This window comes from Anolis carolinensis, chromosome 4, assembly GCF_035594765.1.
Source record: "Anolis carolinensis isolate JA03-04 chromosome 4, rAnoCar3.1.pri, whole genome shotgun sequence".
NCBI lineage: Eukaryota > Metazoa > Chordata > Lepidosauria > Squamata > Dactyloidae > Anolis > Anolis carolinensis.
Genome location: NC_085844.1, coordinates 4,007,468 through 4,035,374, shown reverse-complemented (window position 1 = coordinate 4,035,374; position 27,907 = coordinate 4,007,468). Strand labels below are relative to the sequence as shown.

Sequence of the window (27,907 nt, the reverse complement as noted above, 5' to 3'; positions counted from 1 at the left end):
ACAACAACAACAATAAGGATTGTAAGAGAAGAAGAGACCCCTTGGGTCATTTAGCCCAACCCCCTTCTGCCTTTGTGCCGTGGGGGCCGGATAAATAGCTTCGATGGGCCGCATCCGGCCCCCGGGCCTTAGTTTGGGGACCCCTGCTCCAGAAGTTCCCTTAGAATAGCTGGCAAAGGCGTGGGAACTCAAGGGCAGAGAAATGCTTTTTTGGCTTGTAAACAAGGGTAAATACAGGAGAAACAGAGAGAGATTTCAGACGTAGCAGCGTTGATTTTTGGAAGCACATCTCCTGCCTCGTTTAAGCTCATGGAAAAGGATTCTCGTTTATGTTCATGCCTAGAAACTGTGTTTTGGATTTTACTCTGAAGTTGATGGTGCCTTATTTTGCAAGACTAATTTCTTGGAATTATATTCTGCAAATTGCTTTTACTCCTGGATTATATTGCTTTTATTGACTGCCATTGCATTTGGATGGTTGCTATCTTTTATCTATCTTTTATCTTTGTTTCAGCGCTGAGGTGCAACACACACTCTCTCAGCCTTACACAATGGCAATCTCCTCAAAATGACCTGAAGGCACACAATAGCAACTGAAAAACAAAACAAACACAGATCTAAAACATATTCTGAAATAAATTTATTTCCTTAGAACCAGTGTTTTGAAATACAATTATATTGCGGTGTGTGTTTTATTTTCTATGTTGTCTAGAAACCCCATATTGATAAAAAATGTCCACAATAAAACAGTGCTGTACCCTGCATAATAAAACACATTATATATGCATATGTATACGATATAATAAACAAAGAGCACACAGAAATGCTTCTCCATCCCAACCGCTCCAAAGTCTGTCTCCCTTGAAAGGGTCTGCTTGCAGAAATACAAGACCAATCAAGCAAAAAAAAAAGCTTTTTGAATACTATTTCTTACAAGTCAGACTCAGATTAGAAATCCCAAATCTATATCAAAAGACATTGGAGTTCATGGAAGAGGAAAGTCTTTATAGGATCGAGTTGTGCTATTTTTCTGAAATATCAGCAGCATCCCCAAGTAAAATCCTGACATCTTTCAGTTTAGTGTGTTAATATTTTTTTTAATTACTAGTCATCCCTCCACATTTACTGGGATAAAAGATATAGAAAATGGCTGAGAACATGGATAAAACATGGATATAAAATACTGTTAAACCTGGGAGAAAATCCCTTAAGGAATTTCTAGGTCTGTCAGTGTAACTCAATGGCCAACTTTGGCTTCTCTGGAAATATCTGAAACCCAAAACACATATACAGCTAGGCCTTCACATTCATTAGGGTTATGAGTCCTGTGCAAGTGGGGAAAACACTTAAAAACCCATTATGTTACTTGAGAGAACACAAATTTAGGAATCTCTAGGTCCTTTAGCACAACTCTATGCAAATAAACCACTGGAGGACCCAGAGAAAGCATATTAATCAAGTCAGGAAAAATTAGGCCCACAAATGTGGAAGGCCAACCGTACTTGGTATGCGATAAATTGTAAATATTAGAACTCTTTTTGTTAAAATAAGACACAACCACTCTTATTCAGAAACTGGTAACTCCGAATGCCTGTTCCAGCAAAAGGCATCTGATTGGCACAGTATTGGCATCGTCTTTGGGTGATATACGAGGGTTGAATGAAAAGTAATGCCTCCACCTTCGTAACTCCTCAGCAGATGGTAGTCCTGGTATGTGGTAGGTCCTGGCTTGTTCAGTAGACTCTCCTCTACAGTTAGTTCCATTTGGAGGAAAGCCTTAGCATTGAACGGTTGTGTTGTTAAAGTGTGAAGTATGGAACCGTGCTGAACAAGCCAGGACCTGCCACTACCAGGATTGCCATCTGTTGAGGAGTTACGAAGGTAGAGGCATTACTTTTCATTCAACCCTTGTAATAAGGTCAGCTATTGTCGTATGGATATGAAAAGGCATTCAGGGAAAAGCCAGGTACAATCAAACAGCTTTTTCGAAGCAAGGTTTCGTCCTGAAAAGCTCATTTTTAAGGAGATGCTGGCAAACATAGGCTGAGAATTGTCAATATTTTAAGCTTAAGAAAACCGGCTCTGAATCGCCAGCGTTCCCCTTTGGCTCTCGATTCTGATTTTGCTCCAAGCTATACTGCTTTGGAAGACAGATGGATTCCTGTCTTCAGGTCCATACATTTATGAAAGTTTTAAAATTAAAATCTCAACAATCTTGGGCACAAGGAGAGCAGCCCTCACCTAAGCCAGACAGGCAAAAATGGGCTGCAAAGTCCAAATTCACTCAAAGCAAGACAAAGTGACCCATGTGCAAAGGAATAAAACATCTGAGGAGGAGGAAAGTGGTCAAGGCACTCATCTGTTTATGCCTTAAATACTGTCTCCATGTCTGCCTATGTTTTACCAAGGAAAGGTAATTTGTGAGGACAAGACATGGATAAAGGCATTTTAGGGAGACAAACTCCCTCTGAGACTTGCCTTTCCTCTACTTTTCTGGAAAGGAAAAAAGGCTGATTTTCTCTCCAACGCAGTTCAAGGAAGTCTGCCGTGGCTGCCGCTTCTGGATCAGGATGTTCCAAAAATCCAAAGCAGGCTATTTTGGAGAAGAGGGAGAGGAGAGACGAGCCTCCTTCAGCTGCTCTTCCGGTCACTCTGCCCCTGGAAGTCCGGACAACTGGAGGAGAGCTCCTCGATGCCCTTCCGCTTCTTCCTCTGGATGAGTTTCCCGCCCGTGAAGCCCAGGACGCCTCCGCCAATGGCTGCGGCCACACCGGCGATCTTGAAGCCGGCCAGGAGACCAATGGGGCCCCCCACCATGCCCCCCAGCACGGCCCCCGCCACCGGGAGCGCCGCCAGCTTGTACTTGGCCGCCTGAGAGAAAGGAGGTAGAAGAAGGGTCACCAAAAAACAGGACTTCAAGTCCCTCACCGGCATTTCATACTACATGCTCAAAGCAGCTTCTGATATCCAATAAGAAGACTATGACTGGGAGAGCTCGGGAAAGTTATAAATTTGGAGCCAACTCCACAAAGGTATACAGTCCAAAACCCCCCCTTTATTTTAAAATCGTGTCACAAGTGAATTGAGAACATACTGCAAGTCGCTTCTGGTGTGAGAGAATCAGCCATCTACAAAGACGTTGCCCAGGGGATGCCCAAATGTGTTACCAACCTGCTAGGAAACTTCTCTCATTTATTTATTTACATCATTTCTATGCCGCCTTTCTCAACCGGGGGAGGGGGGGGGGCTCAAGGCGGCTGACAATAATAGGCAAAAATTCAATACATTCAACAACAGTTCAGATAAAAAAAATAACGTAACATAGTAAAATACGCAATACAAAATTTAGAATACAGTAGAGTCTCACTTATCCAACACTCGTTTATCCAATGTTCTGGATTATCCAATGCATTCTTGTAGTCAATGTTTTCAATACATCGTGATATTTTGATGCTAAATTCATAAATACAGTAATTACTACATAGCATTATTGTGTATTGAACTACTTTTTCTGTCAAATTTGTTGTATAACATGATGTTTTGGTGCTTAATTTGTAAAATCATAACTTAATTTGATGTTTATAAGGCTTTTCCTTAATCTCTCCTTATTATCCAACATATTTGCTTATCCAATAATAATAATAATAATAATAATAATAATAATAATAATAAAACTTTATTTATACCCCGCCACCATCTCCCCAACGGGGACTCGGGGCGGCTTACATGGGGCCATGCCCAGGACAATACAATATAACCATATCATAATACAATTAAATAATACAATAAATAAAAATAAGCAGTACAACATAAGATCTGCCGTCCCATTTACGTTGGATAAGTGAGACTCTACTGTATATCCAAGTTAAAATCCATTCATCTAAAGTCTTCATATGGAAATCTTAGTCCAGACCATGTGATATAGATGTTCTCAATCATTGAACGCTTGCGTACACAACCATGTCTTTAAGGCTTTCCTGAAGCCCAGGAGCGTTGGAATCTGCCGAATGTTACTCATGTCAAGCTAGTGCTGACAGACAGGAGCTCTCCCCATCTCACAGATTCAAACCTTCAACCTTCAGGTCAACAGTTCAGCTCATTCTGCTACCACGGCCCCTCAACCCTAACCCTATCCCCTTTCAGTTAGACAGAAATGGCAAAGCATTTCTAATCATAGAATCATAGAATCATAGAATAGTAGAGTTGGAAGAGACCACATGGGCCATCTAGTCCAACCCCCTGCTAAGAAGCAGGAAATCGCATTCAATAGAATAAAATACTGTTGGATAAACATGTGGAATATTGATAGCACCTGGGTAGGGACTGAAAGTCATGATGCAATACCTAAGAGGATGTGGTAATGACTGAGGCATAACATGTGAGGGGTCGCATTAGCCAGTGTCCCTTACTGATGACGTATCAGCAGGTGGCGATATAAGGATGAAAGAATCCAGCTTTCTCTCTCCTGTGTAACTCAGTCTGAGTATCTGCCTATGTGGTATGTAACTATCTGATGACTCTGATTGTTTGCAAGAACAAACCTGTTTGAGGATCTGTAAATCCTAATTGTACATCTTCTATATATATAAAAGGAGAATGGCATCGCTCCACCGGGCAAAACAACAAAACTAAAGGCCCTCCAACCTAGAAAATTGACAACACAACCCCTCATCCACGTCTCTATGTTCTTACAAACAAACTACACATCCCTAACCTCCATGGGGCAAAAAAAAACCCCCAAAACCGGAATGCACCCCTTTGTGACCCACCTTGATTGACACTAAACAGCCTTGCAGCTTCAAAGCCAGGCTGCCTCCTAGGCCACAGCAAAAAAAAAAAAACACTTCATTGTGAATTTTAAACCATTGTGTAGAAGGGGCCTCATATAATCCTGTTCCAGGCAAATCATATAACATTATCAATATAATGTATAATAATTACTGTGCTCTAATAACAATACACAACAATATAATCTCTAAAATCAGGACACTAAATAAACAACAACACTCAGAACACAGGGGAATTCCACACAGGAACAACCAGGCCCAGCTAACACCTCCCAACAAAGGATTCCCTCAGGCAGGAAGCAGCCAGGCTTGGAAGCTACAAGACCATTCAATGCTAAACAACTTAAATAATCACACCCAGCTAACACGTCCCAGTAAGGGATTCTTCCAGGTACTAACCAGGCAGACCTTGAAGCTGCATGCCTATTCAATGCTAATTAAGGAGATCCATGGCAACACCTGCCTCAACCAGACAACAGTTCTTTCTACCACACTGCACGTTATTCCACACATATATCAACCCCTTTGTGGTCCACCTTCATTAACACTGAACAGCCTTGCAGCTTCAAAGCCAGACTTTGGAAACCACGAGGCTACTCCATCTCATTCAACCTGGCCTAGCAAGCATACCCTATGTAGAAAACGGCCAGGCTTTCAAGCAGCAAGGCTATTCACTGCAATTCCAATTGGCCACAGCAACGCGTGGCAGGGCACAGCTAGTTTTGTATATATTATAATGGTGAAGATTAAAGCCTCTGGATATTTTGGATGAAAACCCTAGCCTGTGAGTTTACTAAATAGTATGTAGACAAGGTCAAATGCTGGCAGTTGGCCTCTGCTGATAGATGGGTTGAAGCATATGTTTGCTATGAAAGGACTCTGCTGTATTTTGCTTGCTTCTAGGACACTTGCTATCCAGCTTGCAGTTCGGGGAGGTTGTGATTGGAAACTATAAATCATTTCACACACCCATCCCGCAACACTTTCTGCTGCAATCGAGGCACTCCTCACAGACAGAGATTGTCTGTTTAAAGACCTCCAAAGATGCAATTATATAATTGTACTAGCTGTGCCTGGCCACGCATTGCTGTAGCGTTGTCTGGTGGTGTTGGTGAGAAATGGTTGAGGTAGTGGTGGTATTGAATGTCTGTTGTATGGTTGTCTTTATGTTTAGTATGCATTTGGTTGTTTGTGTACTGTGAAAGTGGTGAGGGTAGAGGGGGTCTATGTCTCTGTGTAGTATTGTATAGTATTTATACTTTGTCCATGTGTTGTGAATGCTTGGATTGTGTCCTGCTGTATAGTAGAAAGGGTTGGGCTGGATGGCCCTTAGGGGTCTCTCCAAACTCTTGTGCCTGTCCCCTGGGCTGAGTAGGTTGCTAGGAGACCAAGTGGGCAGAACTTAGCCTTGTAACTGGCAGCAATTGGATAAAAACAATTATTCCTCTCCCTCTAATTAGGACTTTATTTTTCTTTTCTTTTTGTTGTATCAACCTAGAGCCGTGGATGATGGGTTGTGTTGTCAAATTTCGAGGTTGGGGGGCCTGTAGTTTTGTTGTTTTGTCCGCTGCCCTGATGCCATCACTCTTTTATATATATAGATGGTTGGAAACGACCCCAAAGTTTCTCCAGTCCCCACCCCCCACTCCCTTTTTGCAAGACAGGAGGATACAATCCAAGCCCTCCCAACAGATGGACACCCAGCCTCTACTTCAAAAACTGCAAAGGAGGTGCCACTAGATTGTCAAGAGTAATTTGCAGTGCAGCAGTAGTTGGATGGAATCAGTGGAACGCAGAATGAAGTGACAATCGAGACGTTAGTAAAACTATATACAAAGTTTAACTGTAAGCAGTAATAAACAAGACAAACAGACTTGTAGACAATGGACACAGGAGTTTAATGTGTTGTCAAAGGCTTTCATGGCCGGGATCACAGGGTTGTTGTATGTCTTTCGGGCTGTGTGGCCATGTTCCAGAAGTATTCTCTCCTGACGTTTCGCCCACATCTATGGCAGGAAACCTCTGAGGATGCCTGCCATAGATGTGGGCGAAACGTCAGGAGAGAATACTTCTGGAACATGGCCACACAGCCCGAAAGACATACAACAACCCCGACACAGGAGTTGACTCTCAGCAGACAGCACTAGACTCAGAACTGAACTGAACTGAACTGATGCAATCAGCAATGCACACACACTTGTGTCTGGATACTCCCCAGCTCCAGACACACATCAAGGACATCACAGCTTCTTAGTAATTAACTCTTTCCAACTATGTTACACTCTGGATGATGCAATCAGTATGCAATACAGACAAGACACAAATTTCATTTAAACACTACCAATACACAAATCCCACATTAACATAGATTCCAAGCCACCAGTGAATTCCATGGTCAAACAGCTCTGGCTGCCAGTTCTTTCTAATGTTTAGGTGGAATCTCTTCTAGGAGACTGAATCTTTTGCTCCATTGTGCCCTGGTCTCTGGAGAAGGAGAAAGGAGCTTGCTCCTCCCAAAATATGAGCTTCTTTCAAATAGTCAGACCTGGCTCCCAGCTCCTTGAGCTGCTCATCAAAGGGATTCATGGTTTTTAGACCTTTGACCATTTTGCTCACCCATCTCTGGACATAGAGTTATTATTCCAGGTGAGATCTGGCCAAAGTGGATTAGAGCAGGACTACGCATATTTACTTGAAACTAATGTACCATCGAACCGAATGCACAGCTCAATTTTCAAAACCCTGAAATCAAAAAAAAGTATTTGCTGGCTAATGAATTGTGTGGTGGCAAAAAGTACACTCTTTGTAATTTGGCCCAAACAGGTGTGCATTGCCAGCAGCTGCATGCTTAGAATTCCTTCTTTAAAAACACATGTGTTAGAACACCAAAGCTTCCAGCAATGGAAAATAAAACCTCGAGTGCATCACTGCTGTAGAATGAATCCACTTTAACTGCCCTCATCAAACTACAAATCCCAGGATCCATGGCAATTAAATTAGAGATGGCATCCCTTAAAGAGGAGCTCCAGGTGCAGCTTCTCCTTTGGCTTTGGTTCAGCACTAAGATTACTACATTACGCAACTTCCTAAATTTGGAAGGGCAGTAGCCAAAAAGGTGAGTATTAGATTGAGTAAATGCAGTATTTCTTTCTTCAATATTGACACTATACTTCTATTGATTCAGCTTAGAATCACACTGGCCTTTTTAGTTGCTGCTGATTCATGTTCAGCTTGTGGCCTATTAATACTCCTAGATCCCTTTAGCTTAGTGATGAGAAGACCGAAAAAGATGACATGAAAGCCATCTTTAAAACACCAAAAGGAAGTCACACAGAACACTGTGTCTTCTGCTGCCTCAAAGAGACTAGAATATGAATATACGAATTTCAAAAAAGAAAGCGATTCCATCTGAAAAGTGGGTTGCTGTGAGTTTTCTGGGCTGTATGGCCATGTTCCAAAAGCATCCTTTGTTTGGACGTGTTCCCCCAGGCAGGAAGCAGCCAGGCTTTGAAGCTGCAAGGCCATTCAATGCTGGCCAATTGCAAAAATTCACACGTGCCTCAAGCAAACAAGAGTTCTTTCTCCCACCCTGGACATTATTCCACAGGTGTATAAACCCCACTTGCCTAGTTTCCAACAGACCTCACAACCTCTGAGGATGCCTGCCATAGATGTGGGCGAAACGTCAGGAGAGAATGTTTCTGAAACATGGTCATATAGCCCGAAAAACTCACAACAAGCCAGTGATTCTGGCCATGAAAGTCTTCGACAACACAGCTAAGAAGTCTTTCAGACATCAAAGGAAAAGTCTTTCAGACCTCAGAAACCAAACCAAAGATGACCAACCTTGGACAAACTCTTGTTCCCCTCTTCGACATTCGCAACAGCAGCGTTGACGTTGTCTTCAATCCGGTCAACTTTCTCCTGCTGAGCCTGGATGCAAAAGAAATGCCACTTTAAGCCTCACAAATGGAGTCACACAACAGCTAACCCACTTCAAAAATGGCTTCTTAGTTTTGCATTTAATATTCCACTTTTCCCCCAATATGGAAGCCAAGATGGCTCGTTTTGTCAGGAAAGGGTTAAATTGAGACACATCTATCTTCCGTCTCAATTCCCCTCCTTCTCTGGTGATCTAGCAATCTGCGTAGACGCACAGATACATCCACAGTCTCAGCTGTCAACCGAAACCTGCGGTTTTCATCTTTTATTGAATTTATTACAACTATTTACATAGCACAGCCAGAGTGGTTCATCTAAGCATCCGGCAAGATGGAAGTGCTTATCTCTCAAATGTCGACACCCACATTCCAGAGCAGTGACGAATGTCCTGTTATGTGTCCAGAAACTACACACCGTTTTCCTCTAGCCATAACTCTCTATGCATTTAACTCTTACACTACTGGAATGCTGCATTACATTGCACATTGCTTTAAACCATAAGTGAAATTTCAAACTACACAATCCAAAACTCCAAGATAAAAAATTAGGTTTTAATTGGGAAGAGGTGACTTGGGATAGGATTTTAAAATTAGAAAAGAAAGTAATATCAAATATCTATAATATATTACTTATCTGGCGGACTGAAATGGAACAGGTTAAAAATTGTATGATAAAATGGGCCCAAAATTTAAGAAGACCAGTGCAAATGAAAGAATGGGAGCAAATGTGGAACAAAAAATTAAAATATACATATGCAACGGATTTGAAAGAGAATTGGATAAAAATGTTCTGCAGATGGTATACTACACCGAAACAATTAGCCAAAATGTATAAAACAGTTTCTGATAAGTGCTGGAAATGTAAAGAACAAGTTGGCTCCTTCTATCACATGTGGTGGACTTGTAAAGAAGCAACAAAGTTTTGGATGAAGATTCATGAAGAATCACAAAAGATTTTAAAAAGAACATTTATAAGAAAACCAGAGTATTATCTATTAGGATTTACAGACTTAGACTTACAATTGACAGAACAAGAAGATAAACTTTTTACCTATATTACAACTTCCGCTAGAATTGTTTTCGCTAGAGAATGGAAACAAGAATCAATCCCACCAATTGAGGAGATAAGAGAAATAAAGGATATGGACAAATTGACTTTTTTGTTGAAGAAAAATACAGGGAAGATAATGAAAAGAACGAATTGGGACGACCTTCAGGACTATCTGGATAATTTGAGAAAATGAAGATTACGAGAGACAATTTTGCTATTTTTTTTCTCCTTAGCAAGAAAAAATATTATTGAATAATAAGAAAATATTATCCAAGAAGATGGAATGGAAGTCATTTTTTTTTTTGCTTTTTGTTTTTTGTGTGTGGGTATATTTTTTGTAGATTGTAGACTTTTATCTTTCTCTGTTTTCCCTACTTTTCTATACCTTGGTTGTTCTCACTCTTTCGATGTAGTATAAAAAATTTAATAAAATTATTTTAAAAAAAACAATCCAAAACTCCAACACATTTTACATTTAGAATTGAGCCCCCAAAAGAAGATTGCCCTTGACCTTATCACCGGATATATGGAAAGTCTGGACGGGGCTGCAAAATCCCAATGCCAATGGTTTTAAATCATGTTTTTTATTTGCATGTACCAAGTTCACATTTCAAAATGATGGAATACTGAATCTTGCTATGCTTACGTTCACCAGGAGAGAAAAATCCGTCACCAGGTTGCCGAGTTCAATCAGGTCCTACAATGAGACCACAGGACCAGGATTACCTTTATCTTACTGTCCAAGGAAAACGTAACAATAAATAAAGGAATTGCCAACAGCAAGGGAAGCATAATCGATACCTCTTCCAGCGTCTCCCACGATTCTGCCGCATTTTGATCCTGGGGGATTTCGGGAAGAGGGGAAAACATCTGGATCAAATTCTCCGAACTTCCTTCGTCTGCAGTGTTATAAAATGTTTCTGGGTGGAAGAAACAGGACAAATGTGTAGAAATGTGAAAATATCAAAGTGATAAGAGAACCTTTTCCCCAAACATACCACCAGCCACTATTAAGCACAGGACAAGCAGAGTCTCCCCAAATGGTTTGCAGAAGAAGTGTTCCACATTTGGGAATTTCTCTTTTGGAATACAGTAGAGTTTCGCTTATCCAACCTCCACTTATCCAATGTTCTGGATTATCCAACGCAGTTGGCCTCCTGCCCAGATGCACAGCTGTTTCTCTAGGCAGTAAGGACTGAACTTTTTATGGATCTAACTTCTGACAATGTTGTTACTGTAAGTTCATTTTATGCAATTCTATCTTTAAAGGAGCCCCGGTGGCGAAGTGTGTTAAAAAGCACTGAGCTGCTGAACTTGCAGACCGAAAGGTCCCAGGTTCAAATCCCAGGAGTGGCATGAGCGGCCACTGTTAGCTCCAGCTTCTGCCAACCTAGCAGTTCGAAAACATGCAAATGTGAGTAGATCAATAGGTACCACTCCGGCGGGAAGGTAACGGCGATCCATGCAGTCATGCCAATGGCCACATGATCTTGGAGGTGTCTATGGACAATGCCGGCTCTTCGGCTTAGAAATGGAGATGAGCACCAACCCACAGAGTTGGACACAACTGGACTTAAGGTCAGGAGAAACCTTTACCTTTAACTATCTTTATTTGTAGTCAATGTTTTCAATACATTGCAATGGTTTGGTGCTACATTTGTAAATACAGTAGAGCCTCACTTATCCAAGCTAAACGGGCCAGCAGAAGCTAGGATAAGTGAATATCTTGGATAATAAGGAGGGATTAAGGAAAAGCCTATTAAACATTGAATTAGGTTATGAGTTTACAAATTAAGCACCAAAACAACATGTTTTACAACACATTTGACAGAAAAAGTAGTTCAATACGCAGTAATGTTATGTTGTAATTACTGTATTTACGAATTTAGCACCAAAATATCATGATATATTGAAAACATTGACTACAAAAATGGCTTGGATTATCCAGAAGCTTGGATAAGCAAGGCTTGGATAAGTGAGACTCTACTGTATAGTAATTACTACATAACGTTACAGTGTATGGAACTGCTTTTTCTGTTGATTTGTTGTAAAACATGCTTTGGTGCTTAATTTGGAAAATCACAACTGATTTGACGTTTATGAGGTTTTTCTTAATCCCTCCTTTTTATCCAAATAGTAATTACTACATAACGTTACAGTGTATTGAACTGCTTTTTCTGTTGATTTGTTGTAAAACATGTTTTGGTGCTTAATTTGGAAAATCATAACTAATTTGATGTTTAAGAGGTTTTTCTTAATCCCTCCTTATCCAACACTTTCGCTTATCCAACGTTCTGCCGGCCCATTTATGTTGGATAAGTGAGACACTACTGTATTCTGAAACTTAAAACACTTCTGATTGCAAGAATTTCGGATATGGGATGTTCCTTCCTGTTACCACAAATATACTGATTTAAATAGGCACGAACAGACCTGCTCCGACGGTGGTAGACCTGGTTAAAGAAGGCGAAAGCGACCCGTCTGCCTCTCTGAACTGTTTCTTAAGCTCTTCGGCAGACTCCGAATGGAGCTGCAGAAACTCCCTGATGGCCGAAGAAGCCTGGTCTTTCACCGGGTTGATCATTCTCTGCAAAGTCATCATGTCTTCCTTCCGGACCCGCAAACAAAGCGTCTCCATCTCTCGGACGTTGGCTCGCAATTGCTGCAAGGGTTCAAAAAGACACAAATTTGAGAGTACACACCCCACCGAGGAGTATTATTTTCACACTTTGCATAATTGTTCCAAAGCAAAACAATCAATAAAGATGCAGGAGACAGCTCCGAAGACAAGGGTTCAAATACCTTCTCAGCCATGGAACTAACTGGCTAATCCAGGGCCAGTCACACTCTCTCAGCCTCAGTGGGAGGACTGAATAACCCTTGCCAAGGGAGGCCCATGATTGATTGATTGATTGTTTAATGTGTTTATACCATGACATTTATACAAATGTATCACTGTGACACACATAAAATATATCTTAAAATAGAAAAAAAAATCTGAACAACGAAACATTTCTGGCTCCAGCATTACAAAGAAAGGATATTCAACTGGCATTAAAAATACAGTCGGGCCATTATACACAAGGGATGTGTTAATCTGGAAAATGCTTTGAATTTGTTGCAATGGTTTTTAATTGTAAGCTTTTTAAATACTGTTTATATTTAATTCTGTTCTGTTTTAATGTTTGAATATTTGTATATTTTAAATTGTGTGCTAATGCTTTTATGTTAAGCTGCTTTGAGTCCCATTCAGGAGAGATAAAGCAGGGTATAAATAAATATAACAACAACAACAACAATATAGTAATGCTGTAACACACCTTAAGCCGTGAGGAGATGCAGGTAAGAAATAAAATTATAACTAAAACTAATTACAGAAGAGTCTCACTTATCCAAGCCTCGCTTATCCAAGCTTCTGGATAATCCAAGCCATTTTTGTAGTCAATGTTTTCAATATATCATGATATTTTGGTGCTAAATTTGTAAATACAGTAATTACAACATTACTGTGTATTGAACTACTTTTTCTGTCAAATTTGTTGTATAACATGATGTTTAGGTGCTTAATTTGTAAATTCATAACCTAATTTGATGCTTAATAGGCATCCTTAATCCCTCCTTATTATCCAAGATATTCGCTTATCCAAGCTTCTGCTGGCCCGTTTAGCTTGGATAAGTGAGACTCTACTGTATTATTATTATTATTATTATTATTATTATTATTATTATTATTATTATGTGAAACCATGGATATGACTGAACACTTTCGACTTTTGAACAGCTCTGACTGTCAAGAAGTTCATTGCAATGTTTTGGTGGGTTTCAGAATTCCTTGCTCCATTAATAATAATAACAATAATTTTATTTCTTACCAGCTTGAGGCAGGTTACAACATTGCTAAAACACATAATCAAAACACATAATCATTTAAAAAATATTCTGTAAAATACACATATTAAAACATATTTCCATCGTATCCAATATGTAAGCATGGCTCTTATGTCTCCTTCTCTCAACCTTCTCTTCTTAAAGCTAAATATCCCCAGGAGAGGTTTGTGGTTTCCAGACATTTGATCCTTTTGGTCATCTTCCTCTGAACATATTCCACCTTCTCATTGTTCTTCTTGAATTGTTCTGCCCAGAACTGGAAACATTATCATTCGAGGTGAGATCTAAGCAAAGCAGTCTAGAATTGCATTGGCTTTTTTTTAGCTGCCACACTACATTACAGAGATTTTGTCTCACAAACAGTGAAGAAAAAGAAACTATCATGTTTTATCTGGGGTTTTAAGATGCAATTTTATAGCAGATTCTGTCTGCAATGACAATTCCACACTGGAAGGCTTCTACAGATGGAAGAAGCAGAAGCCGCGTAAGGCAAAATCACTAATGTCACAACTTAGGCCCCTTCTGCATTGCCATACATAATCCAGACTCATATAATCCAGTTTTATCTGCTTTGATAATTTGGATTACATGGCAGTGTAGAAAGAGCCTTAGACTTCTAGGTTAGTTTATTTATTATTTATTTATTTGCTACATTTATATCCCGCCCTTCTCACCCCGAAGGGGACTCAGAGCGACTTACAAATTAAATTTACATACAATATTATATTATTAGCATAGTATCATACTGGCAATAAATTACTATATTGTACTACAGTAGAGTCTCACTTATCCAACATAAACGGGCCAGCATAATGTTGGATAAGCGAATATGTTGGATAATAAGGAGGCATTAAGGAAAAGCCTGTTAAACATCAAATTAGGTTATGATTTTACAAACTAAGCACCAAAACATCAGGTTATACAACAAATTTGACAGAAAAAGTGGTTTAATACGCAGTAATGCTATGTAGTAATTACTGTATTTACGAATTTAGCACCAAAATATCACGATGTATTGAAAACATTGACTACAAAAATGCGTTGGATAATCCAGAATGTTGGATAAGCGAGTGTTGGATAAGTGAGACCCTACTGTATATCAATATATGGTAATATTATTAGTAATATTACATGTAAAATATAATATATAATTAATATATGAAGGATGCCTCAACAATGGCTTTTTTATATTGTCAAAGGCTTTCATGGCCAGAATCACTGGGTTGCTGTGAGTTTTTTGGGTTGTATGTCTATGTTCCAAAAGCATTCTCTCCTCCTCTCCAGAATACTTCTGGAACATGGCCATACAGCCCAAAAAACTCATAGCAACCCAATGGCTTTTTTAAAAAATCCCTCAGCTGATTCTGTGATTCAGAGACCTGGCTTTATCCAAACTGCAAGAATCTGATTACCAGGCTCATTTGTTCGCAGAAAAAATAAACAGCGGTTTCCTTTTATCAGTTCTGTTCTTTCCTATAATGTTTATCCAGCTCTTTCCCATCGTCGTGACATCTTCCATATCAGAAAAATGTGACAAGAGTGCACATCAAGGCAAGACCCAGAGAGCGACCCAACGCCCGACAGATTCTGCAGGCTCTGAAAAGGTGAATCACCTTGTTTGCTTTCAATGTTTCAACAAGTTACAACAAGGAACACAAACACTAGAACAGGAAAATAGTGGCGCATGGCAGCTTCCAAGCAGGAAGGCAGTGAATTCACACGGTGTGAGCACTCCTGACAGATGGCCATCCAAGACTCTGCTTAAAAACCTCCAGAGAAGGAGACTCCAACACACTCTTAAGAAAGCAGCACATTCCACCATTGAACACTTCTTCCTCGTGTTTAACTGGAATGTCTTTTCCTGCACTTTGAACCCATTTTGACCCAAATCGGGATTTTAATATTATTGTGTATATTGACTTTTATGATTGTTTTTAATCATGTTGAAGTTTTACTGCTCGGTTTAATGTTTTATCTGATTTTTGCTGTCGTGTCTGGGCATGGCCCCATGTAAGCCGCCCCGAGTCCCTCCGGGGAGATGGGGCGGGATATAAGAATAAAATTATTATTATTATTATTATCAACACAACGACGTTGTATGGCACAGCAAACAAGATAGATATGCTGGATTTCGTTTCGCAAAACCACAAGTCGAACACTTCCCAAGTGTCTAGGACTGTGTGATGTATTTTCTGATGATGCGTGCAGATCCCAGTAGGGTGGCCTTTTGCAGTTGGCAGATGGTGATTTTGTCAATGTCTATTGTTTCCAAATGCCGGCTGAGATCTTTTGGCACAGCACCCAGTGTGCCCATCACCACCGGGACCACCTGCACTGGTTTCTGCCAGAGTCTTTGAAGTTCAATCTTGAGGTCCTGATAGCGGCTGAGTTTTTCCTGTTGTTTTTCATCAATGCGACTGTCACCTGGGATGGCAACATCAATGATCCAAACCTTGTTCTTTTCCACAACTGTGATGTCTGGTGTGTTGTGTTCCAGAACTTTGTCAGTCTGGATTCGGAAGTCCCACAGTATCTTTGCATGTTCATTTTCCAATACTTTTGCAGGTTTGTGATCCCACCAGTTCTTTGCTGCTGGGAGGTGGTACTTGAGGCATAAGTTCCAATGAATCATTTCTGCCACATAGTTGTGCCTCTGTTTGTAGTCTGTCTGTGCGATTTTCTTACAGCAGCTGAGGATATGATCAATGGTTTCGTCGGTTTCCTTGCACAGTCTGCATTTTGGGTCATCAGCTGATTTTTCAATCTTGGCCTGAATTGCCTTTGTCCTGATGTCTTGCTCCTGGGCTGCAAGGATCAGGCCTTCTGTCTCCTTCTTCAGGGTCCCATTCGTGAGCCAGAGCCACCTTGACGTGGTGGGGGGGCTTAGCTGCTCCAATGATGACTGAGGGCTGTGCTGGCGGAAGTGTAACTACCGGCAGGTCCAACCAAGCCAGAGAGGCCTCAGCTGAGGAGCACAACCAAGAGCACCTAACCCATTAGCATTATGGAGAATCAAACCCAAACGAAGTCTATACTGGCTCGGTCGTCGCCCAGGATAAAAAGGACCGCGGTGGATGCTGCTGATTCTGGACATCCATCGACAAGTGGGCTACGGAATCATCAAAACCCAAATGAACAGTCACAGAAGCGGCAAAAATATACAATGCCAGAAAACCGCACTATTATTATTATTATTATTATTATTATTATTATTATTATTATTATTATTATTATTATTATTATTATTATTGCTCCATTGTGTCCAAGTCTTTGGAGGAGCAGAAAACAAGTTCTCCCCACTTTAACGTGACATCCTTTCAAATAGTTAAATATGGTTATGATGCCCCTTCTTCACCTTCTCTTCTCCAAGCTGAACACCGATAACTTCCCAAGCTGCTCCTCATACCCTGTTTCCCTGAAAATAAGACATCCCCAGAAAATAAGACATAGTAGAGGTTTTGCTGAATTGCTAAATATAAGGCCTCCTCCGAAAGTAAGACCTAGTAAAGTTTTTGTTTGGAAGCATGCAGGATTGGTAAATGTACATACCATAGATTGTTGTACATGGAAATAAAGGTAGTAACAAGAAATAATAATAACAACTTTATTCTTGTATCCCACCTCCATCTCCCAGAAGGGACTCAGGGCAGCTTACATGCCCAACAACAACATAAATTTACCAAATAACAGTAATTTAAAACAGTAATTTAAAAACAGTATAGCAATAAAATATAATATAGAAATTCTTGATAGGATTCACATTTTGCCTGGTAATGCTGTTTTGTGATGGCAACTACTGTACAGTAGATAATATTTCATTTTTAAAAATTCAACCATAAATGTGAATTTATCTTTCTGGAAAAATAAGACATCCCCTGAAAATAAGACCTAGCGCATCTTCGGGAGCAAAAATTAATATAAGACACTGTCTTATTTTCGGGGAAACAGGGTAGGCTTGGTTTCCAGACATGCATTCTGGTGGCCCTTCTTTGGACACCTTCCATCTCGTCCCTCTCTTTCTCGTCTTGCTTTGCCCAGAACTGGACCCAGGATTATTATCCCAGGTGAGGTCTGAACAAAGCAGAAGAGAGTGGGACTGTGACTTCCCTCTATTTGGACACTATGCTTCTATTGATAGGTGGTTATTTAAAGTTTTTAAAATTGTTTGGCTTTTGCTATGTATTTTAATGTTGTAATTTGTACTATTTTATCTATGTGTCAACTGTTGTTTTTAGAGCTTTGTCCCCATGTGAGCCGCCTCAAGTCCCCTCGGGGAGATGGAGGCGGCATACAAGAAATAAATTATTATTATTATTATTATTATTATTATTATTATTATTATTATTATTATTATGACACAGCAAACAAGATAGATATGCTGGATTTCATATCACAAAATCACAAGTCGAACACTTCCCAAGTGTCTAGGACTGTGTGATGTATTTTTGGATGATGAGCGCAGATCCCAGCAGGGTGGCCTTTTGCAGCTGGCAGATCGTAATTTTGTCAATGTCTATTGTTTCCAAATGCCGACTGAGATCTTTTGGCATGGCACCCAATGTGTCCATCACCACCGGGACCACCTGCACTGATTTCTGCCAGTGTCTTTGAAGTTCAATCTTGAGGTCCTGATAGCGTCTCAGTTTTTCCTGTTGTTTTTCCTCAATGCGACTGTCACCTGCGATGGTGACATCAATGATCCAAACCTTTTTTCTTTTCCACAACTGTGATGTCTGGTGTGTTGTGTTCCAAAACTTTGTCAGTCTGGATTCGGAAGTCCCACAGTATCTTAGCGTGCTCATTTTCCAATACTTTTGCAGGTTTGTGATCCCACCAGTTCTTTACTGCTGGGAGGTGGTCCTTGAGGCATAAGTTCCAATGAATCATTTGGGCCACATAGTTGTGCCTCTGTTTGTAGTCTGTCTGTGCAATTTTCTTACAGCAGCTGAGGATATGATCAATGGTTTCATTGGTTTCCTTGCAGAGTCTGCATTTTGGGTCATCAGCTGATTTTTCGATCTTGGCCTACTATTATTGGATTATTATTATTATTATTATTATTATTATTATTATTATTATTATTATCAACACAACGACGTTGTATGGCACAGCAAACAAGATAGATATGCTGGATTTCGTTTCGCAAAACCACAAGTCGAACACTTCCCAAGTGTCTAGGACTGTGTGATGTATTTTCTGATGATGTGTGCAGATCCCAGTAGGGTGGCCTTTTGCAGTTGGCAGATGGTGATTTTGTCAATGTCTATTGTTTCCAAATGCCGGCTGAGATCTTTTGGCACAGCACCCAGTGTGCCCATCACCACCGGGACCACCTGTACTGGTTTCTGCCAGAGTCTTTGAAGTTCAATCTTGAGGTCCTGATAGCGGCTGAGTTTTTCCTGTTGTTTTTCATCTATGCGACTGTCACCTGGGATGGCAACATCAATGATCCAAACCTTGTTTTTTTCCACAACTGTGATGTCTGGTGTGTTGTGTTCCAGGACTTTGTCAGTCTGGATTCGGAAGTCCCACAGTATCTTTGCATGTTCATTTTCCAAGACTTTTGCAGGTTTGTGATCCCACCAGTTCTTTGCTGCTGGGAGGTGGTACTTGAGGCATAAGTTCCAATGAATCATTTGGGCCACATAGTTGTGCCTCTGTTATTATTATTATTATTATTATTATTATTATTATTATTATTGATGCAGATTTGGCTTTTTCTGCCACTGCATCATACTGTTGACTAATGTGGTCAACTAAGACTCCAAGATCCCTTCCACACAAACATTGTCAAGCTAAAAATCGCAATATTCCATGATAATACAAGCAAGTTTCCTGTCAAAACTCCAACCCTTACCTGAACAGTACGGCCTGCATTGATGTGTTCTTGGTGTAACCTGTCCCATAGTCCGCACCTCTGATACTAGAAATAAAGAGAACAGAGAAAGAATTGCCATTCATTTCGTAGTCAGTCTTATTGTTGGTTGAAACCAGAGGCAGGAATAATAACTAATCAAGCCTTTCTGCCAGTGTACAAACTACTTGGAAAGTTCTGGTAAAGAAGGAGTAAAATGTGGTCTGAAGCACAGAAAACCTCTTCTATACCAGACTGTAACTTAAATCAGAGTTTGGCAAACTTGTAGTTTTATGGTTCAGAATTTTCATAATCCTTCAGCCGGCATGGCTAATAGCTAGAATCGTAAACTCCTAGAGTTGGGAGGGTCACCCAAAGGCCATCCAGCTCAACCCTCTTCTGCCAGGCAGGAAGACACAATCCAAACACTATCAGCAGATGAACATCCAGATTAAAAGTGTGTCAAAAAAGGAGATTCCATTGGATAGCAGTTATGGATGAGGATTGAGTTATTTAGGAAATTAAGATCCACAAGAAAAGTAACTGTTTCAAGCTGCGAAAGTTTGGGAAAGGCATGACCTTTTTAGAGACCATAACCTTTTGGAAAACCGCCATTTGAAAGTGTGACCCTTTTTGGAGATCAATTGGCATTCACACTATTTGGAATAATCATAACTTTTTAAAGTATGATCTTCCTGAGAAAAGTTAAAAACTCGTTTGAGCCAGTGGTAAATCTCCACTAGTATTCATGGAAGGCAATTTAGGTTTCTCAGTTGTTAGACTGACATCCCTGGTTTTCTCTTTGAAATGTTAGGAACAAATACAGTAGAGTCTCACTTATCCAAGCCTCACTTATCCAAGCTTCTGGATTATCCAAGCCATTTTTGTAGTCAATGTTTTCAATATATCATGAAATTTTGGTGCTAAATTCATAAATACAGTAATTACAACATAACATTACTGCTTATTGAACTACTTTTTCTGCCAAATTTGTTGTCTAACATGATGTTTTGGTGCTTCATTTGTAAAATCATAACCTAATTTGATGTTTAATAGGTTTTTCCTTAATCCCTCCTTATTATCCAAGATATTCGCTACCCAAGCTTCTGCCGGCCCGTTTAGCTTGGATAAGTGAGACTCTACTGTATATGCCAATGCATACAATATATAGATCTTCAGAAGTGTTATTTCAGTTACCTGAAACATATCTATTCTCCCATCAAATATATTGCTTTTAAATCATGCTCTTAAGAGACCAAAAATAAGTAGTCTTTGATTTACTTACAAACTTTGTGTATTCAGCATACAGGTACATTGCTTTTTGGTTCAAGGTTTAAACAGTCTCTTCTTTGAGAATTCTGTTTCAGTCTCTTCTCTGTTGCATACAGACTAACACTCTCTTCTGATGCATACTGTACTCAACAGACTTCTAATGCATACTGACTACGATATTATATTCAACTATACTGACTTCTAACATGGAGTCTCAGTCTGAATAGTCCCAGATCTGGTCACATGGTCTGTAATCCCTCCCACATCATCAAATAATATAGAGTTAAGGGGAAAACTGTATACCAATATATACATACAATATAGTAAGCAATCTCAATTATATACATAACAAATAACTAGTATAGGAGGCTTATAGAAGGTAGCTATTTCCAACAGAATGAGGAGTCATCCAGAAGATTTTTGGACTAAAGGAAAACACTGCTTGCAATGTCACTCTTGGTGGAAAACAAGGATTACTGTATATACTCGAGTATAAGCCTAGTTTTTCAGCCCTTTTTTTAAGACTGAAAAAGCCCCCCTCAACTTATACTCGGGTGAGGGTCCTGGTTGGCTTATATTTGGGTCAGCTTATACTCGAGAATATATGGTACATTTATTATTTTTCTCTATTATTATTGGTATTATTACATTTATTATTTTTCTCTATTATTGTTGCTACTATTACATTTATTTTACTCTATTATTAATAATAATACATTTATTATTTCATCTGATCTTATTATTATTAAATTTATTATTTTACTCTTTTTATTATTACATGTATTATTTTCCTGTATTTATTATTATTATTATTATTATTATTATTATTATATGTATTATTTTACTCTATTATTATTAAAAGGATACATAAGCACATTTACATTGAAGAAGATGAGAATAATGATTTGATCAGAGTTGGACAGTCGTATCTTAAATTAGAGCTTTATGTAAATATTCAAAAACATTTAACCTACTGGTGCCTCAATTAATGTAATTTTATTGGTATCTATTTTTATTTCTGAAATTTACCACTCTCGGCTTCTACTGGAGTCAATGTTTTCCCAGTTTTTTTGTAGTAAAATTAGGTGCCTCGGCTTATATTAGGGTCGGCTTATACTCAAGTATATACGGTAAATGGAAATGCAGAAAGAATAATCCTGCTAATACCCAGGCCAGTAAAACATGACTTGAACCAGACGGTGCAAACGGGTAGGTTTCACTTTAAACATCTGAAAAGTCAAAATATTTCAGATTTGCTTAATTCAAACAGTATTTAGACATTTTCCTTCCCATGAGCCTAATGCTTACTTTAAAATTAAAGGGGGAAAAACAACCACCACCAAACCTTTTCAATGTTTATTTGATGCTTTCGTAACCGCTCCAGGTCTGTCGGAATGGCAACTTTAATGAACTTCTGGATGGCTGGCTCAAGGCGACGCAAGTTAAGCTTTTCCTCGTCGTCAGACATCGGTTTCATGGTCAGCCAGTCTTCATTTGCCTATAAATAACTTGGAAAATCAAATATTATTACTATAAGTAACACTTGAACTCAACTGTTCAAGGACTAACAATGTTGTCTTCTCTCATCTTTTCTGTGCAGAGATTGAACACCCTGATCTAGAATTTCACAATTCCAAAATACAGTAGAGTCTCACTTATCCAACATAAACGGGCCAGCAGAACGTTGGATAAGTGAATATGTTGGATAATAAGGAGAGACTAAGGAAAAGCCTATTACACATCAAATTAGGTTATGATTTTACAAATTAAGCACCAAAACATCATGTTTAACAACAAATTTTACAGAAAAAGTAGTTCAATAGGCAGTAATGCTATGTAGTAATTACTGTATTTACGAATTTAGCACCAAGATATCACAATGTATTGAAAACATTGACTACAAAAATGTGTTGGATAATCCAGAACATTGGATAAGCGAGTGTTGGATAAGTGAGACTCTACTGTACTGCAAAATTGTCCATGTGGGTGGCTGAGAGAGTGACATTTTTGCTTTCTCATAGCTCAGCATGCAAAGACTTTGCTTCACACACAACATTATTTAAAATATGGTGTATAAAACTGACTTCAGGCTTTGTGGATACAGTATACAAGCCGTCCCCGAGTTACAAACACCCAGCTTACAAATGACTTACAAATACACACATATATATTTATATATATTTATATGAGGCTATGGTGGCACAGCGGGTTAAACCGCTGAGCTGCTGAACTTGCTGTCCGGAAGGTTGGTGGTTCGAATTCACAGGTTGGGATGAGCTCCCACTGTTAGCCCCAGCTTCTGCCAACCTAGCAGTTTGAAAACATGCAAATGTGAGTAGATCAATAGGTACAGCTTCTATGGGAAAGTAACGGTGCTTCATGCAGTCATGCCGGCCACATGACCTGGAGATGTCTATGGACAATGCCGGCTCTTCGGCTTAGAAATGGAGATGAACACCAACCCGCAGAAACGGACTCAATTATACTTAATGTCAAAGGGAAATATTTACCTATATATGGCTGAAGCTACACTTTAAAAATATGTATGTTCCTACTTACATAAAAACCTACAGAACCAAACTTGTTTGTAACTTGGGGACTGCCTGTATGTATGTATGTATGTATGTATATACAAATATTCCAAAATAAAAAATTCTAATATACTGTATTTCACCAATTTTATGATACAGTTTTTTCCCCCAAATCGGTTTACATCTTAGAATCAATCCTAAAATTGCAAAGGTTTTTTTTAATTTCACACGCTTTGCTGTCATAGTTTCAGTTCGGATGGAAAAAGACTCCCTCCTTATTGAAAGAAGTAATTTAAATATCTTGCCTGAATTAAAGACCATAACTGTTCCGTTCCTCTATACTGACTATGTTTCCCTTTTTTATTGTTGTTACTTTATTGAATTCTCTTGTTACTAATATATTTGTTAAATATATACCCCGGCATGTTATTTGATTGTTAAAATTCATCCTGAGAAATGAGGAAGGTATTTTAGGAAAATCCCAATTAGAGCTCCAAAAGTGGGCTGCATCTTAGGCTGGATCTACACTTTGAACTGAATTATTAGAGTCTGCATTGTCATATAATCTGGGATAAACAGATAATCTGGAATCGGATTCTGGGATACAGGGCAGTGTAGAAAGGGCCTGAGGATCGACAGCACTTTACAATCAAAGAAATGCAATAGAGGGAGAGAGAGACTTCGAGGATTGACAGCTCATCTTAAAAAAAAAAGACGTTTTAAAGTTTGGACTAGTTACAAGGATCCAAGAAAAAGCTTTTCTTCCAAATTTGCTATATTATAAGTATTATATTATTATATTATTTTTATATTATATTATTTTTATATTATATTATTTTTATTTTTATTTTATTATTATATTTTCATTGTATTATCAGTGCTAAGGACCCAGAGAACAGGTCCCTTACAATATTTTTTTTATTGTCTATTATATTATTATATTATTATTGTATTATCAGCGCTAAGGACCCAGGGAACAGGTCCCTTAAAATATTATTTTTATTTTTATTGTCTATTATATTATTATATTATTATTGTATTATCAGCGCTAAGGACCCAGGAAACAGATCCCTTACAATATTATTTTTATTTTTATTGTGTATTATATTATTATATTATTATTGTATTATCCGCGCTAAGGACCCAGGGAACAGATCCCTTACAATATTATTTTTATTTTTATTGTCTATTATATTATTATATTATTATTGTATTATCAGCGCTAAGGACCCAGGGGACAGGTCCCTTACAATATTATTTTTATTTTTTATTTTTTTATAATATATATTATAATATTTTATATATATATATATATATATATATATATATATATATGTATGTATGTATTATTGTATTATCAGCGCTAAGGACCCAGGGAACAGGTCCCTTACAATATTATTTTTATTTTGATTATATTATTATATTTTCATTGTATTATCAGCGCTAAGGACCCAGGGGACAGGTCCCTTACAATATTATTTTTATTTTTTATTTTTTTATAATATATATTATAATATTTTATATATATATATATATATATGTATGTATGTATTATTGTATTATCAGCGCTAAGGACCCAGGGAACAGGTCCCTTATAATATTATTTTTATTTTTATTATCTATTATATTATTATATTTTTATTGTATTATCAGCGCTAAGGACCCAGGAAACAGATCCCTTACAATATTATTTTTATTTTTATTGTGTATTATATTATTATATTATTATTGTATTATCCGCGCTAAGGACCCAGGGAACAGATCCCTTACAATATTATTTTTATTTTTATTGTCTATTATATTATTATATTATTATTGTATTATCAGCGCTAAGGACCCAGGGGACAGGTCCCTTACAATATTATTTTTATTTTTTATTTTTTTATAATATACATTATAATATTTTTTATATATATATATATGTATGTATGTATGTATTATTGTATTATCAGCGCTAAGGACCCAGGGAACAGGTCTCTTACAATATTATTTTTATTTTTTATTTTTTTATAATATATATTATAATATTATATATATATATATATATATATATATATATATATATATGTGTGTGTGTGTGTGTGTGTGTGTGTGTGTGTATGTATATGTATGTATGTATCATTGTATTATCAGCGCTAAGGACCCGGGGAACAGGTCCCTTACAATATTATTTTTATTTTGATTATATTATTATATTTTCATTGTATTATCAGCGCTAAGGACCCAGGGGACAGGTCCCTTATGATATTATTTTTATTTTTTATTTTTTTATAATATATATTATAATATTATATGTATTATTGTATTATCAGCGCTAAGGACCCAGGGGACAGGTCCCTTATGATATTATTTTTATTTTATTATAATATATATATATTATATTATATTATATTTTTATTGTATAATCATTATTATTATTATTATTACTATTATTCTCCCAAAACTGGGACTCAAAGTACCTCACAATTTTAAATTTTAAATAACAGCAGAATTAAAATAAATCCTTCATCCCCACCAATCTTTAATTTAATATAATATAAATACAGTATAATATAAATACTAATTTAATATAGTATTTGTATTATTTCTCTTGTCTGCTCACCAGGATTGCAGCAGTCCCAAACTTCACTTTCCAAACCCGGAAGAAGGGGAGCAGTAGAAAAACAGGAAGCCGCTCTGGAGATCTTACCATAGACTCAAGGCAGCCGATTGTCCCGCAGATAGGACGGGACTTCCGGTTTTGGAGACGGCCGCTATTTTGCTCCCCCCTCTCCGTCAATGGTATCGCCCACAGAATCAATAGAATCATAGAGTTGGAAGAGACCATTCGGGCCATAATGGGGGGGGGGGGAAGAGAGAGACGGAATAAGCCCTTTTTATTATCTTTAACATTAGAGCAGTGTTTCAGACTTCAGCTCCCACAATCCCAGCTGGTAAAATACCTGGGATTTCTGGGAGCTGAAGTCCAGAACACCTGGAAAAAGAGAATTTAAGAAACCCTGCAATAGATGAATGAAAGAGCTCAGAAAGATTACGTTTTGGATTGCAGCTCCTAAAATCCTTGGAAGGTTCTTTCCAGTTTTCTTTCTAATTTTCTTGCAAGTATGTTTAGGGTTTGTTTGGGGGGGGGGGGGGGGGTTGCATATTTTTTGGCAAATTTTCTTGCAAATATTCTAATTTTTCTTGCAAGTAATCTCAATTTTCTTTCCAAATAGTCTCAGATGTTTTTCCTGCAAATTTTCTGTTTTCCAAATTTTCTTGCAAATATTTTTTCCAAATTTCTCAATTTGCTTGCAAGTATTCTCAATTTTCTTTCCAAATTTCTCAATTTTCTTGCAAATATTCTCAATTTCCTTTCCAAATAGTCTCAGATTTTTTCCATTTTTTTCTTGCAAATATTCTATTTTTTCCAAATTTTCTTGCAAATACTGTTTTTTCCAAATCTCTCAATTTGCTTGCAAGTATTCTCAATTTTCTTGCAAATTTTCTTGCAAATATTCTATTTTTTCTTGCAAGTAATCTCAATTTTCTTGCAAATTTTCTAAATTTTCTTGCAAATATTCTCAATTTTCTTTCCAAATTTATCAAATAGTCTCAGATTTTTCCCATTTTTTCTTGCAAATATTCTATTTTTTTCCAAATTTTCTTGCAAATATTCTCTATTTTTTCAAATTTCTCAATTTCCTTGCATTCTCAATTTTCTTGCAAATATTCTCAATTTTCTTTCCAAATAGTCTTAGATTTTTTCCATTTTTTCTTGCAAATATTCTAATTTTTTCCAAATTTTCTTGCAAATATTCTCTATTTTTTCCCCCAAATATCTCAATTTGCTTGCTTGAGACTCTGATTCATTGAAAAACTAGTGCAAAATATGCTGCAGGATGTCCTGCAGAAGCAAAGTTTCGTAACCCTCTTCTATACTTTTATGATAGAACCAATTAGGAAATGACATTTATATCCCAGAAACAATCATCATGTTACATAGTGTTACCTGACTCCAAGGACATCACTATTTGTATGAGTTCGAGGCCAGCCCACGTGGGATTGAGCACCCAACCATTAAAAATAGCCCAGCTTGTTGTTGACCTAAGCAAACGGAAAGATAGTTGCCTCTATCAAGTAGGAAATTTAGGTACCGCTTATGCAGGGAGGCTAATTTAACTAATTTACAACACCATAAAAATCGTCCAGTGTGCAGAAAGGAATGAGGAAGTAATCCATCAAGGACTCGGTGTCACAGTGGATGATGAAGCAGCAGCACCCCCTGTGGCTGGAAATGAGTATACCCTCATGAAGCTGGAAAATGTTAAAATGTTAAAGTTCAGGTGAGGCCAAACCGCATTAAATATGTGATGTAGATGCTTCCCTTGTTGTCCTTTGCTGTATGTAGTAGCATATCAGGCCTGGGCAAACATTGGCCCTCCAGGTGTTTGGGACTCCAACTTACACAATTCCCAACAGCCGGTATTGTTGCTATTTAAGTGTGTGGATTTCGTTCCGGCAAGCATTCCAGTAGTCAAGAGGTTAATTGCAGCGAGCCCTGATTGATTGCTAGAAGGGCAAAGGACTAAGACTTCCGTTTT

At 38.1% G+C, this 27,907-nt stretch overlaps 1 protein-coding gene across 1 annotated transcript; it reads right to left on the bottom strand.

Moving 5' to 3' along the window:
- Positions 1–625: 625 nt before the first annotated feature.
- On the bottom strand, positions 626–26,053 carry stx17 (syntaxin 17). Its single transcript, XM_003229910.3, has 8 exons — positions 25,927–26,053; positions 22,139–22,301; positions 19,525–19,590; positions 12,213–12,441; positions 10,581–10,699; positions 10,426–10,476; positions 8,634–8,720; positions 626–2,871 (listed from the first exon to the last, which is right to left on the bottom strand). Exons 2-8 carry the CDS (start codon positions 22,268–22,270, stop codon positions 2,632–2,634), a joined length of 924 nt encoding a protein of 307 aa, XP_003229958.3. The 5' UTR covers positions 22,271–22,301; positions 25,927–26,053; the 3' UTR covers positions 626–2,631.
- Positions 26,054–27,907: the final 1,854 nt, after the last annotated feature.

Bases quoted from the DNA above. Each gene is read 5' to 3' on its own strand.
- stx17 (XM_003229910.3), bottom strand. From the start codon at position 22,270: ATGAAACCGATGTCTGACGACGAGGAAAAGCTTAACTTGCGTCGCCTT. The intron at 10,700-12,212 runs GTCTGTTCGTGC...TCTTCCACCCAG, and splicing joins GTCTACCACCGTCGGAGCAG to AAACATTTTATAACACTGCA. The intron at 8,721-10,425 runs GTAAGCATAGCA...TTTTGCATCCAG, and splicing joins ATTTTTCTCTCCTGGTGAAC to GCTCAGCAGGAGAAAGTTGA.